The 18,765-nt window shown below is 45.5% G+C and overlaps 1 protein-coding gene across 4 annotated transcripts in view; it reads right to left on the reverse strand.

Moving 5' to 3' along the window:
- Positions 1-18,765, reverse strand: part of DSP (desmoplakin) — a 198,658-nt gene that overhangs the window by 56,802 nt on the left and 123,091 nt on the right. For all 4 annotated transcript variants that reach the window (XM_069217283.1, XM_069217275.1, XM_069217266.1 and 1 more), the window contains exons 17-18: positions 10,599-10,737; positions 5,317-5,510 (exon numbers count right to left, since the gene is read on the reverse strand). In XM_069217283.1, the coding sequence (XP_069073384.1) occupies positions 5,317-5,510; positions 10,599-10,737 (333 nt within the window). The remainder of the gene's footprint in view (positions 1-5,316; positions 5,511-10,598; positions 10,738-18,765) is intronic.

Genomic DNA, 18,765 nt, shown 5'->3' on the forward strand with positions numbered 1-18,765 from the left:
AATGTACCAAAATACTGATGTGCTCCTGCTGATATAAATAAAAGAAAATTCAACTGGTGCAAACAATGAAGCAGTGCGGCAACGCATCATAATCCTTTGATGGGCAAGATATTGTGTCAACTCTTCTGGCACACGGCACTCATGCAGTGTATGCAAAGACAATCCAAAGAATTGTACAATCATTGGGCCACTTTTTCAAAACGTTTCACTAACTTTAAAACATGTTGCACATTACCTGTGACAGTGAAAAACGAAATAACATCATTTGGCCCATCACACGAAGTGATAACACTGAAATCAATGTTTTCAATTATTTGAGCTGAAATGCTCTCACAAAAGGGGCAGAGGACACTCACATATTTGGTGTATATATAAAGTAAATGTGCCAACTTCAGAATGGCAGGAAAAACTCAAATGTTAATTTGGGAGTCATCAGCTTTTGCCACAAAAGCACAGCCAAAGGCACAGCCAAAGGCACAGCCAAAGGCCAAACAGAGCCTGTAGCCATAAATTTAAAAAAACATGGTCCCGTAACTCATTAACCAGAGATACACAAAGGCAAACAGCTTCAAAAAGACATCCATTAACCACCGGAAAAGTAAACCAAGGTGAGGTTCAATCAATCAAGTATTTTTAGAGTGCACTACTCACCCATAGGGTCTGAAGGTGCTGAGGGGTAAGTCCTCAGGATTCAGTCGAAGAGCCAGGTCTTGAGGTCCTTTCCGAATTGAGGTAGCAATGGCAACTGTCTGAGGTGAAGAGGTAAGGTGTTCCAACCTTTTGCTGCCACGTAGATGAAAGATTTTCCTTGAGCCGAGGACGTCTTTATGCAAGGTACATTAGCGAGTGACTTCTGGGATGAGCGGAAAGGTCTGGAGGGGGAGTACAAGGTGATGCAGTGGTTGAGGTAGCTGGGTCTGATGTGGAGAGCTCTGTAGGCATGTATGAGGAGTTTGAAGTTGATCCTCTTCTCGATGGTGAGGCAGTGGAGGTCTTTCAGGTGTTCTGTGATGCGTTCTTGGCTGGGGATGCTCAGGATGAGTCTGAGGGCGGCATTCTGAATTTGTTGCAGCTCGTTCAGGTTCTTCTTGGAGGTTCTAGCATAGAGGGCGTTGCCATAGTCATCTACATGTGATTAGGGTGCCTGTCACTGTTTTGCGGCAGTCGGTTGGTATCCATCTGAAAATCTTCCGTAGGAGTCAGAGGGTGTAGAAGCAGGTGGATGCGATGGAGTTGACCTGTCTGGTCATGGTGAGTGCTGAGTCGAGGATTATGCCAAGGTTTTGTGTGTGGTCTGTGGGGGTAAGGGGCCTGCCAAGTGTTGAGGGCCACCAGGAGTCGTACCAGGCTGAGGAGGAAGGTCCCAGGATAGGATCTCGGTCTTGTCAGAGTTCAGCTTAAGGCAGCTCTTCTTCATCCAGGTGGTGACTGCTTCCATCCCATCTCTGAAATTCTTCTTGGCTGTTGAGGGGGTTTTTGATCAGAGAGATGATCAGCTGGGTGTCATCAGCTGAGGAGATGATGTTCATACCATAGTTCCTGGGAATAGGGGCGAGCGGGATCATATAGATTGAACAGTGTGGGGCCCAACAAGGATCCTTGGGGTACTCCACAGCTGAAATCTGTAGGTTCTGAAAGGCATGGCGGGAGCCTGACTTTCTGTGTTCTGGCTGTCAGGAAGGAGTGTATCCATCGAAGGGCCTTGCCACGTATGCCTGCTGTGTGGACTCTGGCACATAGGTTGAGGTGGGACACAGTATTGAAGGCGGCTGAAAGATCTACTAGGATGAGGGCTGCTGTTTGGCCATGGTAGAGTAGGAAGGGGACGTCATCTGTGGCAGAAAGCTGGATGGTTTTGTGCTATGGTTAGTTCTGAAACCTGATCAGGAGATGTCCAGGGTGTGTTTGTCCTCAATGTGTTGGCGGAGTAGAATGTTGATTGCTTTCTCAGTGACCTTCGCTGGGAAGGGCAGTAGCGAGATGGGGTAGTAGTTCTTGAGATCCATTTAGTTCGGCTGTGGGTTTCTTCAGAAGTGGGCTGATATCGGCATGCTTCCAGACCTTGGGGAAGGTTGCAGACTCTAGGGAGCAGTTGATGTTTTTGCAAAGTTTGGGTGCGATCGAGGCGCTGGCCTTGTTGAAGATGTAGTTGGGGCAGGGGTCGGTAGGGGCTCTGGAGTGGATGCTGCTCATGATGGAGTGAGTCTTGTCCGTTATGAGGGGGGTCCAGGCGTGCTGGAGTCATGGGGATTTGGTGGACCCTGGTAGGGGGTTGTTGGTGGGTTCAGAGAGTCTTGGGGTCCGAAGCTGTTGTAGATGTCTTTGATTTTCCAATAGAAGAAGATGTCTAGCCTGATTTGGAGGAATGTTAGGGGTCTCGGCTTGTAGTTTGGCAAATTATTTGATGACGCTGAAGAGTTCGTTAGTGTTGTGTGTGGTGGTCTTGATGCGGTCCGGCAGGGCAGTTTTCCTGGTGGATCTGATGAGGCCATGGTGGGATCTTGTGGCGGATTTGAAGGTTGCAAGGTCTTACAGGGATCTGCTGTTCCTCCACTTCTTCTACAGCCTCCTGCAGGTGTGCTTTGATCCCTGAAGTCTGAGGGTGAACTAGCCGTTTTTTTTAGAAGAGTGTTTCCTGTGGTCATTCGGAGAGGAGCTAGGGTTTTGGCGTAGTCGGTGATATATTTGTGGAGGTTGCGTGCTAAGGTGTTGGCATCTATTGTGTCAGGGCAGCAAGTTGCTGACGAGTTGCACCTCGGTGGTATAGTTCCATTTCCTGTGGGGAGGGAGGGCGTTGGATAAGTGTGTGCAGTAGGTGTGGATATGGAGAAGTGGCTGCAGTGCTGGTTGGTCCAGTGTAGTGGAGTTGAGTCATCGATGACGACGCTGCTGCTGGAAGAGAAAACGGGGTTGAGAGTTTGTCCGGCGTGGTGCTTTGGTGAGGTGACCAGTTGGAGCCTGATTGTGTCCAGGTTCTCGAGTAGCGATGAAGTGTTGTGATGGCTGAGATCATTGAAGTGGAAGTTGACGTCTCCAAGGAATATGTAGTTGCTGGAGGAGAGTGCATGGGGGGGTATCATGTTGATGATGGGGTTGCTGCACTCTGGGTGTGGTCCAAGTGTCTGTAGATGAGGGTGCCGTGGATGGTGGTCTTCGGGGAAGTGTTCACTTGGAAGTGGATGTGCTCCATGAGGGGGAGAATTCCTATGTGTTGATTGGTAGTCGGAGGATGGTCTTGTGGGCGATGTCTATGCCTCCTGGTCTGGAGGGGCATTCCTTGCAGAGCAGCTTGAAGTCACTAGGGATGGCGATGTACAGTCCGGATGTTGTGTTAGTCCAAGTCTTGTAAGGAAAGCAATGTCCAGGCGGGTGGCATCCTAAATCTCCACGGATGCTTGTGCAGGGAGCGGACATTGAGGAGGATGCACTTGAAGTTGTCCAGAGGCGGTTCCAGGGCTGGGAGGTCTGGCGTTTGTCTTGCAGAGAAGGTGAGGTGGCAGTGGCAGCAAGAGAAAGGTTTGTGGGTGTCCTTGGGGGAAGCATGATGGCAGGTGCTCCAATGTCCAGGGTTTAGTGCATGGAGGATCCCGGCAGTGTATCGGTGGATGGTGAGAGATCCAGCGTCTGTGGTGCTGGGCGCGGTCAGGCACAGACGGGCTAGCCATCAGTGTGGCGACCCTTAAGAAGGGGAAGCAAGGGGGAGGGATTAGTCAGCTGGGAGGGAGGGCTAGGCGGGTCGGCTGGGGCTATGGTGGCAGCAGTAGCTGGGAGCAGGGATGCACGGGAAAGCACACAGACAGCAAAAAGCAGAAAGGCAGAAAAAGAGTGAAAAGAGAGAAAAAGGCAAAAATACAGAAAAAGGATGAAAACAGAAAACGGCAGGCAGACCTGACAGACACAGATGCCCATTAGGCCACCTAGGATGAGGGGCAGGCAGGTGCCTGCGGGTGGAGGCGGGCCTAGAACACAGAGCCTGTAGGCTCTGTCAGGAGACAGCAGCAGCAGTAGTAGCCATGCAGGAGGGAGCGACGGACGCTGGTCAGACAAGGTCATTGAAGTCGCTCATCACTGCGTAGCGGCCACCCTTAAGAAAGGGAGGGAGGGATTGGTCAGCTAGGAGGCAGGAGGGCAGGAAGCTCTACGAGGGTGGGGGTGCAGGGCCAGGGCTGCGGGGACAGCAGCAGTAGGGAGCGAGGAAACACTGGAAAGCACGCAGACAGAAAAAAATGCAGAAATGCATAAATAGAGTGAAAAGAGGGAAAAAGGCAAAAATACAGAAAAGGATGAAGAGAGAAAATGGCAGACAGACTTGACACAGACGGCCACTAGGGATGAGGTGCAGGCAGGCCTCGAACAGATAGCTATTAGGTTGTATCAGGAGACAGTGGCAGCAGCAGCAGCAGTCCCCATGCAGGAGGGAGAGACGAACACTGGCCAGAAAAGTTCAATGAAGTTCGCAATCACTGCGCAGCAGCCACCCTTAAGAAGGGAGGGAGGGAGTGGTCAGCTGGGAGGCGGGAGGGTGGGAAGCGCTACAAGGGTGGGGCTGTGGGGGTAGAAGCAGCAGCAGGGAGCAAGGGCAGACAGCAAATAGCAGAAAGGCAGAAAAAGAGAGAAAAAGGCAAAAATACAGAAAAGAATGAAATTAGAAAATGGCATACAGATCAGACACAAATGGCCACCAGGAATGAGGAGCAGGAGGGTGGCTCAGGTGGAGGCGGGCCCTGAACACAGAGCAGGCAGACTCTATCAGGCCATTGTGTGGAATGACCAAGTAACAAAAATACCATGCTCAACAGAAGGCGAGTGATATGGTTTGTTTTTCATGCTTGAATCCTGTTACAATAAGACTGAAGGTCCAACAAGAATGAACTTTGTCAGAACAAAACTTTTAATTGGAAGTGTAATGAGCTATAATGTGAGATACGCAAAGTCATAAAGATTCAAAGATAAAGGATGGAAATAATCGAATTACAGAAGATAAACTAACAGTATGTTATCTATATGATTTTTTGCAATTCAAGAAGTATGTTTGTTTGGAAGACCGTGGTAAAGAACAAAGGCATACTTGAATCTACAGATCAGAAGTGCTTTAAGTAACATGGTGATGAAAATGCAAAGTGAACCTATCAAAATGGGAGCTCATTCATATGTACACTTTGATTGCCAAAACATTCTTAAGAAGTTAATTAAGATAAATAAAAACTACAGTTTAGTAAACGGTCTCGCCTAATAGCATATTTTCCCATCCACTCTACAGCCTGCTAGAATGAACATTTTTGCTAAAATTAATGTACCATTGTTTTTTCCACTTACCTGTCATCTATTTCTTTCTCTATCCTTTGCCAGCGATCATTTAGCTGGGTTACTTTGTCACTAAATTTGGAAATGTCCACATCGCAATTCGAAAACGACTGTGCAATCTTGTTGTTAATTTGCATTGTATTCTGAAGCTCAGATTCCATGTTTCTCAGCAATGCTTTCTTTTGTTCCAATTCAATTTTCATTTTCTTGCAAAGAAAAATAACAACTATAGTCATCCCCTATGAAGACAACTACTCTACATGGTATAGCAAATGCACAAAACATAATTTCTAGCATAAAACATGACACAATTTAGTGAGCAATGTACAATAGACCATTATTCAAGAGATACATATGAAAATGTGTGAGGAACCTTGTAATCTGAGTGGTAATGCTGCTTTTCCTCCGAAATCTATCACATTTTACGTTCAAAATGTAGTAAAACACACTTTAAAATATGCAGTTTAGTACACTAAAAGAGCTGGCTCGCATGCTGAGTGACTCATTGCTTGGACTGTAAGACAGTGCAACCTTTTTCGAATGAAGCTGTTGGAAATGCCCCTCTCTACAGAGTCACCCCCAAATCCTTTGTCTTCCTCCTCCTACGTTTGCTGGATTTTTAATCATACTCATCTTAGGACTCTGCACACTTTACCACTGCTAGCCATTGCCAAAGTGCTTGTGCTCCCTCCCTAAAACAAGGTTTAATTGGTTTATACCCAATTGGCATATTTAATTTACTTGTAAGTCCCTTGTAGAGTGGCGTGCCATCTACCCAGGGCCTGTAAATTAAATAGTACCAGTGGGCCTGCAGCACATATTGTGCCACCCACTTAAGTCGCACCTTAAAACATGCCCCAGGCCTGCCATTTCAGTCTGATTGCAGTGTCCCACTGTCATTACGACTTTGCATTTAAAATCCCTTGCCATGCCTTAAACTCCCCTTTTAGTACATATTTGTCATCCCAAAGATAGACCAGACCCTACGTAGATCATAGGGCAGAGTGCTGTGTAATTAAGAGGTAGGACATGTACTTTTAAGTTTTACATGCCCTATTAGTGAAATACTCCCAAATTAGTTTTTCACTACTGTGAGACCTACCCCTCTCGTAGGATAACATTGGGGATTCCTTATTATAATTAATAAGCTGTAATTCCTAAATGGGATAAGGTATATATATCATGTTTGGTACATATGGAATGGTAATGATAACCCCTATTTAACGGTAAAGTCAGATTTATCATTACCATTTTGAAAATGATACTTTTAGAAAGTTGGCATTTTCCTGCTCTTAGCCTTTAGTGCCTGCAGCCTGTCTTAGCTCACATGACTGGGTGTAACTGACAGGACTTTGTGAATTCAATCCAGACAGTCACACAATGGTTGGAGTGACTGAGCCTGAATGGCCCCTTAACTGGCTTGATGGGGCAGAGCTAAGCACAGCCCCACTTGCGCCTGAATAGGCTGTGTCCTGTTTCCTCACAACAGGCTTAACAACCCTGTATTGTCAGTGTAGCCAGCTTGGAGTCAGGACAGGGGAGGCAGGAAACTCCCAGAACCTCAAAGAACCTTTCCAGAAATCTCTCCCACCTTCTAGGAGAAGGGAACCAGGGGATAAAAGTAGGACTCCCAGACCGACTCTTCAGTTCACTATTGGACCTGTGGAAGGACTCTCAGAGAGCTGCATGCTGCTGTGCACTCTGCCAGAATGCTGCTGTACCAGCAAGGACTGCTTTGCTTCCTGGAGCCTACCTTGAACCCTCAGAGGCCAGCCCTGCATCTTCACCTGCAGCCAGGACTTCCAGAAGTGACTAAGGGTTAGTGTCTAATCTCCTGTTCAGAGCCACAGGGACATAACAGGGTCCCACCATCTTGAATCTGCAGCTGGACCCAGCCTGAGTAAGCCCTGAACCCCCAAGAGGTCCCCTTATACTCCTGGAACCTTGGTTGTGGTGCTAAAGGTGACCTGATGTCCGTGGTTAGCGCTTTCATCTTTTAGATGCTATTTTGAACCTTAAACTTTAAATATTTATAACTCCAGTTCTGCTGGCTAGATTTTAGTTGTATTGGTGTCAAATGATCCATTAAAATCTACGCTATTGTTATGAATTGGTTTGGGACTTCTCTGGTGTTATGTTTTCACTTTATTACTGTTTGTGTGCTGCATAATGCTTCACACATTTCCTCTAAGTTAAGCCTGGCTGCTTTTTGTGCTTAGCTACCCAGGATTCAGCACAGGTTAATTTAGTGACTTTTTGGGGTTTACCCTGCGAGGGATTGTGGCTGTTGCTTGAACAGGGCACACACCCAGTGAACCAACAACCCAATTTCTCACAGAAGCTTAAAGCACTGATGATGGACTTGCAATGTCTGCACCAGCACTTTATTTTATTTTTACAGTTTTTTGCCTTAACATCTAGCTGAATCTGGTATTTGAAATGGTAAACAAAGCAAAGTAACTATGGGCCAGATGTAGCAAAGCGGCAATTTGCGACTTGCAAATTGCGAGTCCCTGCGACTCGCAATTTGCAAGTCGCAAATTGCTATGCAGTACGGTGTCTCAGACACAGACTGCGACTCGCTATGGGGTCACAATGACCCACCTCATGAATATTCATGAGGTGGGTCGCAAATTGCGGCCCCATAGCGAGTATAGGCACTCGCTAACATGGAGGCCTGCTGACGTCAACAGACCTCCATGTTCGTGACCTGCTTTTAAATAAAGCAGTTTTTTTTTTTTTTTTAAGTGTAGCCCGTTTTCCTTACAGGAAAACGAGCTGCACTTAAAAAAAAAAACGAAACCTTTTGTTTCGGTATTTTTTCAGGGCAGGGAGTGGTCCCTTGGACCACTCCCTGCCCTGAAAAAATATTTTTGGGTCCAGTCACAAACTGGAAGGGGTCCCATGGGGACCCCTTCCAATTTGCGAGTGGGTTACCATCCACTTGAAGTGGATGGTAACTGCGATGCCATTTGCGACCGCGTAGGCGGTCGCAAATTGTATTGCATCCCACTGCGACTCGCAAATAGGAAGGGAACACCCCTTCCTATTTGCGAGTCGGAAATGCATATTGCGAGTCGGTACCGACTCGCAATATGCATTTCTGCATTGGCAAACGCGTTTAGCGAGTCGCAAACGGCAAATTTTGCCGTTTGCGACTCGCTAAACGTTTGCTACATCTGGCCCCATATCCCTTGTCTCAGAGAAAATCACGTTAACACAATTTTTGTCACTGTTAATGTTAATGTTTTCCCGCTTACTCCCTTGCTCCACACTTCCTATTTTTTCTCTGCAGTCCTTCATCCCACCTCCTTTGTTCTTTTCGCCATCACATCTGCTCTCCTTAACCCCAATCTCTTCGTTTTTTCTGCTTCCTCCTATTTTACTTAATGGGGAATAACATGAACATGTTTGTCCTTAGCACACCAAAAGCCATGTCACAGTAAATATCATACTCGTTTCCCCTTTTTAAATTCAAACAGGTTTGACCATCCGAAATCTAACAAAGAATAAGGACTCTATTGCAGTCAGTAATAACTGGGTGTGCTAAATTCCCTACAACTTGAAATTCCTACTGCTGCGCAGAGTAGTTTTGCAGAGGTTAAAAAAAAAAACACTATGTTATATTTAGAATTAGGGTCTTAGTCTTGGGGAAAGCGCCTTCCATTTAGAAAGAATAGATGAGGAAAGCTGGCACGTAAGGGAAAGGATATGTTGGAATTCACAAATGTTTTTCATACATTTTTTTACCGAGAAACATGTTGAAATGTATGTTTTCAGAGTTGGGTGTGTCATCGAAGACTACACTGAAAATTATTTTCCATTTGGGGGTGGAGTAGTTGTTAAAAAACAGAAAGCAGAAAGCAAAAGCTACCACAACTCAAACATTAAGCATAACCAACTGATGATCCACCTGCACAAAGACAGCCAGGCACACATTAAGGTTAGTCGGAACTCTCCGGAAAATTCAACTAAAGTCATAGATTTCCAGGATTGAGACTGGACCCAGTGAAGAATGGCAAGCGGTTGTATATTCCAACATGAACAAAACTGCTCTAGTTGTGATTTCTGATTGCTGAATCATCCCCAAAATGTAAATGGCATGAGTCCAACTATGGTGCTAAGTCAGTTTCACATACAAACTGGAGTTTGCATCTCAAATGTGATTCCAAGTTGGGTGGTATTTGCTACGGACATATCTGTAACTTTCCTGCATGCAAATTCCGTACATCACACTAGCTGTCCACAAGTTTCTGTGTGGGGGGGGGGGTTAAAATCTTGCAAGAGGCTTGGTACGACTAATAGCACCAAATTCCTACATGCAGAAACTGGAATATGTTCCAGAATGGGCAAATATAAAGGCTAGGGTGTCAAGAATAGGAGGTTAGAAACTAGCCCTTGGAGCCACTTCTGGAAGTCCTGGCTGCAGGTGAAGATGCAGGGCTGGCCTCTGAGGGGTTCAAGGTAGGCTCCTGGAAGCAAAGCAGTCCTTGCATAGCTCTTTGCTTTTATTCACAGTTAAGACTTTAGTCTTAGATACAGTTGAGCAGAGCCAACTGTAGACCATTCAACCCTGAACGTCTGCTAAATGAGGCAATGTATTTCCCTGATCCTCTGCAGCAGTTTTGTCATCATTTAATTAATTCTATGTATCAGCTGCTTAGATATTCAAGTTAGGGCCACGCGTTCTATCCATATGCCAGCTAGCAGCATTAGGTAAAAACTGAAATGAAGACTGTTACAGTCAACACCGCTGGCTAACCCTAAATACTTGTCTACCTCAAGGCCCTATCAGTAATCCGATCACTTGGGCTATTCTTGGTTCAACAATGTCATGAACCGTATTGCTGATTATCATCCACCCATTATTATAAGTTTGCTCCTGCAACCATTATGAATAGCAGATATTTCCAAAAATGTATTACAGTAGCTACTGTGTGCATTTTTGTGCATTTTAGAAATGTTCATTATTGGTGGTACTCTAACCGTGCTTCATCCTCTAGATGTTCATTCAGTTGTTTGACTATTGTTCTATGTCAACTGGATGCAAAACGGCACCTGGTCTATTTTTACTTGCTGACATTTCAGGTATAAACGCAGTGATTTATAATGCTGGATATTCATGTAGCTACTGTCAAGGCACAATTGTAATTGGCATGGGAGGAAAGGGACATGCTAGTCAGATCCAAGGTTATAATAACCTAAAAACGTGGATTTGTTGAATTACTTTTTAGCACCTTGCTTTTGTTACAATTTTCTAAAATTCATTGAGAAGTAGAAAACATTTCTCTCACCTTTAGAGTATGTCGGTAGGCCTCTACCTTGTCAGGGTCTAATGAAATGGTTTCCTCTTCAGTGAGTCTAGCTTCGTAGACTTTGATTAAGTCTTCTGCTTGGAGAATACTTTGGAGTAGGAGCCGGAGTGACTTCAGCCTAAAAGAAAATGAAGTGACAAAATGGGTCAAAAACCAAAAGGAAAAAACACACATTCTTAATTTCTTTTCAAACTTTTCAAGCTGAAAATACACACAACATACTAGCATTTGACAAATCTGTTTGTTAGACCATAAAAGATGCATAAGCTGACACTTTTAGGTATATAACTCATTGAATTTGTCCGTAAACTTTCTTCCCAAACATTAGACTAACATTAAAAGTTAGAATGGGAGTGGGGATGCGATGAGCCAGCCATGTAAGAAAGTAGCAGTTCTCTAGATTCTCTCCACCAGCAGCGGTGGTACTTGGGGCCTTTTCGCTGCAGAGAGGAACAACGAGCTGTTGACACTCAGCTGAGAGGGCAGACGTTCAGAGCAGATCACACCACCACCCTCCAGTATGTCAGTGGTATTGGTGCAGATGAACAACCAACAGATTCAGTTGAGTTCCTACTTCCCATGGTAGGCCAGATGGACCATATGCCGGCACTAGAGTCTGCACATTTACATGGATTGGTCAGTCTGTCCTAAGGTCAGGAGCTTCAGCTTAGACTGCGACCTAAGTCCCTTTTTCCTGGTTATTGGATTCCATATCAGGGCAGAGTCTCACAGTTAGGGAGCACCCATTGACGGTACATACAATGAAGAGCCTGAGGGGTAGATGACACTCAATAAGGGTTAAGAGCTACAGGACTGACAGTAAATCTGACTGGATGCTGAGAGAGCAAACAAAATGAACCTCGGACTGGAAGTAGGTGGATTCACTGTAATTTGTTTCACTGAAGACCTGTTGAGAACAATCAATGTCCACCTATGTGGTTGTTACCTACTATTTTCTCCTGCTTGGTCCTGGCATTTAAATTGTTACAAGGGTGCAAAAGAGCCTCATTATCCTGCATACAGTACGTGCTGCTTGTAGTCAAACAATATGGTCTGACCCTCCACGTAGCACAAACAAAATAGTGGAAGTAACCAATGAACATGTACAACATACTCAAAGTGCAGGCTGCTTCGTCCTCTTTGGCTTTCCAAGAACTGTTTCTAGGCCTTTACAGGCAGGCATCAACAGCATTAAGAACACTCACAATAGATTACTTTATCCATCGTCTGGTAGTATGACTACAGTTGCAGTTGCTTTAGCAGAACATATGGCAGTTGCATAGTGGCTCTCTGGGTAAGTATATGCAGAGCGCTTACATTTGTGATGCTCAAGGGTCCTTGGGAAGTTCACTGTACAATACTGCCTTGCTATCTCAACAACAACACTGTGGGAGTAATTGCTCTCCTCACAAACTGCATGGTGTGTTTGTATGCTTGGAGTTACCCCCTGCACCCAACTAAGACCAAGTAAGGGAAACCCCTGTTTATGACTTCTGCCTACTGAAAACTACTGAATCTAAGCCTTTTAGTCACAATTCGGTCTATGGATTGCAACTGGATGTACGGGGGAGGCAGGAACATTGTGAGTCACTCTCTGCACCATTATCATGATCTGACAATTGAAAGTTCATGATCGCACCCTTACATATGTCCTCTGAAAATACTCCTGGCTGCTGCCTGCTTCTGGCATACCCACATTCGGAAGGCTGAGTCGATTCTCACAAGTGTCTTGCTGAGGGCCATATATCTTCCTCGAGGTCACCACAGCAACTACTTTTCTCTGGGACTCTATTTGGTGAGAATCTCAATCCCATCCCACTATGGGGAACCAGGCTCTTTACTGATCCTGAAGATGCAGGGTGGATGTACTGATTTTTAATACCCTGCTTCACAAAATTCTTAAGACATGAACTAAATCCAGAAGGACGCTTGTTTTTGTAAAGCTGAGAACTGCTCCACAGAAACTGGCTTGGGGATTGTAATTGCCTCCAATACCAGTAGAGCCCAATTTGTCATAGGTGCAGGTTGCCCACAGAATGTGGTTAAACACACACCATTATGGTGGAGATTTTAATTAGGTTCTGTACCCAATCACTGGTACAACAGGTACATCAGGCAAATGTAATGCCTAAGATAAGGTAGTCTTGCGCAATGTCTTGGAGGATGACAACCTGGTTGATTTCTGGCACTGGTCAGTCCATTAGATAACGATTACACATTCCTTTTATAGGTTCATTGTACATCATCTAGTACAAATTTCCTATTACATAATATACTTCTTCACCAGCCACTGCTGCTACTAACTGGGACCAAACAGATTATACTCCAATTCAACTTGACATCCACATAGGTCACATTTTACCACCTACACAACACTGGAGGATACCAGCATTGACATGTAGACTATTGGATGAAAAATACCTCAACTCACATGTTCCTCCTCTACAGGGAGCCGATTGGTTACTTCAGTATAAACTATGGACAGCCACAAGAGTGACTTGGTGAGGTCTGATAATGAGCGACTCTTCCATAACCAAGAAAAGACACTTCATTGAAAGCTTTCGGTTTGAAAATACCATTGAAGCTATGGTAGCGGAACACAAACCTGATCAAAAAACCCTTTTTCTCCTGCCACCTAGAAGCTGAGAAATTTGTCTTTAAATATCACTATACTAGGGCTACAGAGAAGACCTTAGTGAACCTTATTTGGGGATGGGAAGAAATAGCAGGCAGGATGTTGACCTTTCATTTTAAACACATGGAATCCCAAGTGGCCATACCGGTGATCCAAGGTGAAACGGGAAATCTCCTTACATACCCTGAGTATATAGCAGAGACCTATGCTTTCTTCTATGAGGAGGTATATACATCTGTAAGGAAATGCCTCCTTGGCATGGTTACCCCCTGACTTTTTGCCTTTGCTGATGCTAAGTTTTGATTTGAATGTGTGCTGAGGCCTGCTAACCAGGCCCCAGCACCAGTGTTCTTTCCCTAACCTGTACTTTTGTTTCCACAATTGGCACGCCCTGGCATCCAGGTAAGTCCCTTGTAACTGGTACCCCTGGTACCAAGGGCCCTGATGCCAGGGAAGGTCTCTAAGGGCTGCAGCATGTCTTATGCCACCCTGGGGACCCCTCACTCAGCACAGACACACTGCTTGCCAGCTTGTGTGTGCTAGTGAGGACAAAACGAGTAAGTCGACATGTCACTCCCCTCAGGGTGCCATGCCAAGCTCACACCTCCTATGCAGTATAGATAAGTCACCCCTCTAGCAGGCCTTACAGCCCTAAGGCAAGGTGCACTATACCATAGGTGAGGGCACCAGTGCATGAGCACTGTGCCCCTACAGTGTCTAAGCAAAACCTTAGACATTGTAAGTGCAGGGTAGCCATAAGAGTATATGGTCTGGGAGTCTGTCATACACGAACTCCACAGCACCATAATGGCTACACTGAAAACTGGGAAGTTTGGTATCAAACTTCTCAGCACAATAAATGCACACTGATGCCAGTGTACATTTTATTGTAACATACACCCCAGAGGGCACCTTAGAGGTGCCCCCTGAAACCTTAACCGACTATCCATGTAGGCTGACTAGTTCTAGCAGCCTGCCACACACCAGACATGTTGCTGGCCACATGGGGAGCGTGTTTTTGTCACTCTGTGGCTAGTAACAAAGCCTGTACTGGGTGGAGGTGCTTCACACCTCCCCCTGCAGGAACTGTAACACCTGGCGGTGAGCCTCAAAGGCTCACCCCCTTTGTTACAGCACCACAGGGCACTCCAGCTAGTGGAGTTGCCCGCCCCCTCCGGCCACGGCCCCACTTTTGGCGGCAAGGCCAGAGGAGATAATGAGAAAAACAAGGAGGAGTCACTGGCCAGTCAGGACAGCCCCTAAGGTGTCCTGAGCTGAGGTGACTCTGACTTTTAGAAATCCTCCATCTTGCAGATGGAGGATTCCCCCAATAGGGATAGGAATGTGCCCCCCTCCCCTTGGGAGGAGGCACAAAGAGGGTGTACCCACCCTCAGGGCTAGTAGCCATTGGCTACTAACCCCCCAGACCTAAAGACGCCCTTAAATTTAGTATTTAAGGGCTCCCCAGAACCTAGGAACTCAGATTCCTGCAACCTAAGAAGAAGAGGACTGCTAAGCTGAAAAACCCTGCAGAGAAGACAGAGACACCAACTGCTTTGGCCCCAGCTCTACCGGCCTGTCTCCCCACTTCTAAAGACACTGCTCCAGCGACGCTTTCCCCAGGGACCAGCGACCTCTGAATCCTCAGAGGACTGCCCTGCTCTAGAAGGACCAAGAACTCCCGAGGACAGCGGCCCTGTTCACCAAAGACTGCAACTTTGAAACAAAGCAGCAACTTTGAAACAACTTGCGTTTCCCGCCGGAAGCGTGAGACTTGCTACTCTGCACCCGACGACCCCGGCTCGACTTGTGGAGAACAATCACTTCAGGGAGGACTCCCCGGCGACTGCAAGACCGTGAGTAGCCAGAGTTGCCCCCCCTGATCCCCACAGCGACACCTGCAGAGGGAATCCCGAGGCTCCCCCTGGCCGCGACTGCCTGTTCCCCAGATCCCGACGCCTGGTAAAGACTCTGCACCCGCAGCCCCCAGGACCTGAAGGATCCGAACTTCAGTGCAGGAGTGACCCCCAGGAGGCCCTCTCCCTTGCCCAGGTGGTGGCTACCCCGAGGAGCCCCCCCCCTTGCCTGCCTGCATCGCTGAAGAGACCCCTTGGTCTCCCATTGATTTCAATTACAAACCCGATGCCTGTTTGCACACTGCCCCAGGCCGCCCCCGTGCCGCTGAGGGTGTACTTTCTGTGTGGATTTGTGTCCCCCCAGGGCCCTACCAAACCCCCCTGGTCTGCCCTCCGAAGACGCGGGTACTTACCTGCTGGCAGACTGGAACCGGGGTACCCCCTTCACCATTGAAGCCTATGTGTTTTGGGCACCACTTTGACCTCTGCACCGGACCGGCCCTGAGCTGCTGGTGTGGTAACTTTGGGGTTGCTCTGAACCCCCAACAGTGGGCTACCTTGGACCCAAACTTGAACCCCGTAGGTGGTTTACTTACCTGCAAAAACTAACAAACTCTTACTCCCCCAGGAACTGTTTAAAATTGCACTGTCTAGTTTTAAAATAGCTATATGTGATTTATGTGAAAAGTGTATATGCTATTTTGCTAATTCAAAGTTCCTAAAGTACCTACCTGCAATAGGTAAATTTCATTTAAAGTATTACATGTAAATCTTGAACCTGTGGTTCTTAAAATAAACTAAGAAAATATATTTTTCTATACAAAAACCCACTGGCCTGGAATTGTCTTTGAGTGTGTGTTCCTCATTTATTGCTTGTGTATGTACAACAAATGCTTAACACTACTCCTTTGATAAGCCTACTGCTCGACCACACTACCACAAAATAGAGCATTAGAATTATCTCTTTTTGCCACTATCTTACCTCTAAGGGGAACCTTTGGACTCTGTGCATACTATTCCTTACTTTGAAATAGTGCATACAGAGCCAACTTCCAACAACATAATTCCATGTGATTGGTCCCTTGAAGAGTTCTTGAAGGCTATCCACTTTCCATCTCTCAATGAGGAGGACTGTGTCCTACACAAGTGTGAAATTACCACAGAGGAGATGGGTGACATCACTACAAGTCTGCTGAAGTGTAAATCTTAATTTAATTTTATACAACCTGCTACACCCAGGAATTCCAGATGCTATTCAAAGGGCCTGATTCACAAAGGTATCTTACACTTTTGAGCGTAGGTTTACTACATTTGGTATTCACAAACTGTGTGGGTACTGGTTTCAATAGTGGAACAATTTTGGCCAGGAATTCACCTCTAAGTTTAAGTAGTTGTATCAGACGCTAACATCACAAATGAACTATGAAGGCTTCTTCTCATGGACCATTCACATAAATTAAGGTACGAGGCAGGTGTGCCCATAGACACCCCTCCTTTTCCTCCTGGCCTTGGAGCCGTAGGCCATTGCTATCAAAGTCTTGCTGCAGATCTGACCTGTTCTCAAATAGGCCCTACTATAACTAATGTATATGCAGATGACATTCTTATGGCCTTTATGGAATCACGTACCTCCCTACCAGCGCTAATGTCCCTACAGAATTTCTTCCCCAGTTCTCCACATGTAAGATGAACTGAGTAAAATGCAAAATGATTCTTATGCTTCCCTTCACTATTGAGGTTAATTTAGTAGGCATAAATCTGAAGTAGGTGCCTAAGGGAACGTTTATCTTGAGGATCCTTCTCGATAGAGGACTAGCCCATGTGGTTGAAGATAATTTGAAAGCTTTGGGACAAATTTTAAATGGATTCTAGAAAGTGGTCCCAACTCCAGCTGTACTTGTAGGGTACAGTGAAGTTGGTAATGGCACAGTGTTACAATTATGTTCTTTGATGTTGCTGATACGGTTTCATAGATCACTCTGATGTATGGATTCTGATAGCAAGGTATTTATGGGGGGTAGTACAAGACAAAGGCTTAAGCCCAAGAAACGACGTGCACAGAATCCATTGACCTGTGTCTGAAACACATGGGTTTGTATTAACTTTCCTATCACTTATCCCAATTCACATACTAGTCACCAGCTATCCTTAATGCCCTGCCCAGGAGAAACATAAAGAAATCTACTATGTCCTGCGACCACACGATCAATGCTTTGTACAAATATAGGACTACATCACCAAAATCTGACAATCCAGTAATCAAGGTCATGCATGGAAAGCAGCACGTGGACTTCTAAATCTAAGTCTATGGCTCCATGCCTTTAAGCACAATGCAAGACTGACTGCAGGCAAATCTCCTTTACACTGCAATATATGGAAGATGACTGGACTTGAACAACTAGATTAATTGATAGCTACAGAGGCTCAGAAGCCTTTCTGTGATCTCTAATCTGAATTTGGGCTTGGACCTACCAAAAAAGGAAAATGTTACTTACCCAGTAGACATCTGTTCGTGGCATGTAGTGCTGTAGATTCACATGATTTGCATAAGTCGGCCATTTTTCTTCAGAGAAAAGATGAGTCACGAGATTAAGTGACTCCTCTCGGGGATACTGCACATGGGCATCGAGTCCTTTGTTAGATTGTTTTCCCGCAGGGTAGAGAGTAGTATAAAAAGAGATCTTTATGCAATGTACTTACATATATACAATATTTATATACCAATGCAACTACAATGGCCACAGGCGTCCAAGGAGGAGGGATAGTGCATGTGAATCTACAGCACTACATGCCACAAACAGATGTCTACTGGGTAAGTAACATTTTTAAGGTTTGTTTGAAAAACTACTCTGTCTTTGTGTAACTGAAAAAAATGGGTGTTCTACAGTTAGAGCCAGGAGTTCACTTACAGGTCTTAGGGAAGTAATAGCTACTAAAAAGGCTACCTACCACGAAAGAAACTGTAACTGGTATGCATGCATAGGTTCAAAAGGTGGATTCATGAGCCTAGTAAGTAAAACATTAAGGTTCCAGGATGGTGCTGGGGGAATACGGGGTGGAATGACTCTGTTGAGGCCTTCCATGAAGCTTTTAATAACCGAAATTTTAAATAATGAGACATGTTGTCTGTTTTGGTGGTAAGCATTCATAGCTGCTACATGAAGACGAATGGAAGTGTATGCTACGTTTAAGTCTTGCAAATGCAGTAAATAACAAACACTGTCTTGGACTGAAGCTTTGAGTGGGTCAATGTGTTTAGGTCGACAGTACCATACAAAACGTTTCTATTTTGCAGCATAACACTGTCTAGTTGTATGTTTGCGTGCCTCTTTAAGAATGTCCATGCATTCTGGTAGGAGACTTACGTAACCAAACTCTATGACTTCAGGAGCCATATTGCAAGGTTGTGCGTCTTTGGATCTGGATGTCTTATCTGACCTTGACTTTGAGTAAGAAAGTCCAGCCTGTTGGGGAGTTTCTCGTGAGGCACTATGCCCAGATCCAGAAGTGTTGTGAAACAAGGCTGACATGCCAATGTGGAAGCTACAAGGATCATTATGGGTCAAGTTTGTCTCAGTTTGTAATCTAGAAACAGAATGCGCGGGAGAGGTGGAAAGCAAATATTACTGACCGATTCATCGACAGAGCATTTGCC

The sequence above is a fragment of the Pleurodeles waltl genome, chromosome 2_1 (assembly GCF_031143425.1).
Source record: "Pleurodeles waltl isolate 20211129_DDA chromosome 2_1, aPleWal1.hap1.20221129, whole genome shotgun sequence".
In the NCBI taxonomy this organism is placed as follows: Eukaryota; Metazoa; Chordata; class Amphibia; order Caudata; family Salamandridae; genus Pleurodeles; species Pleurodeles waltl.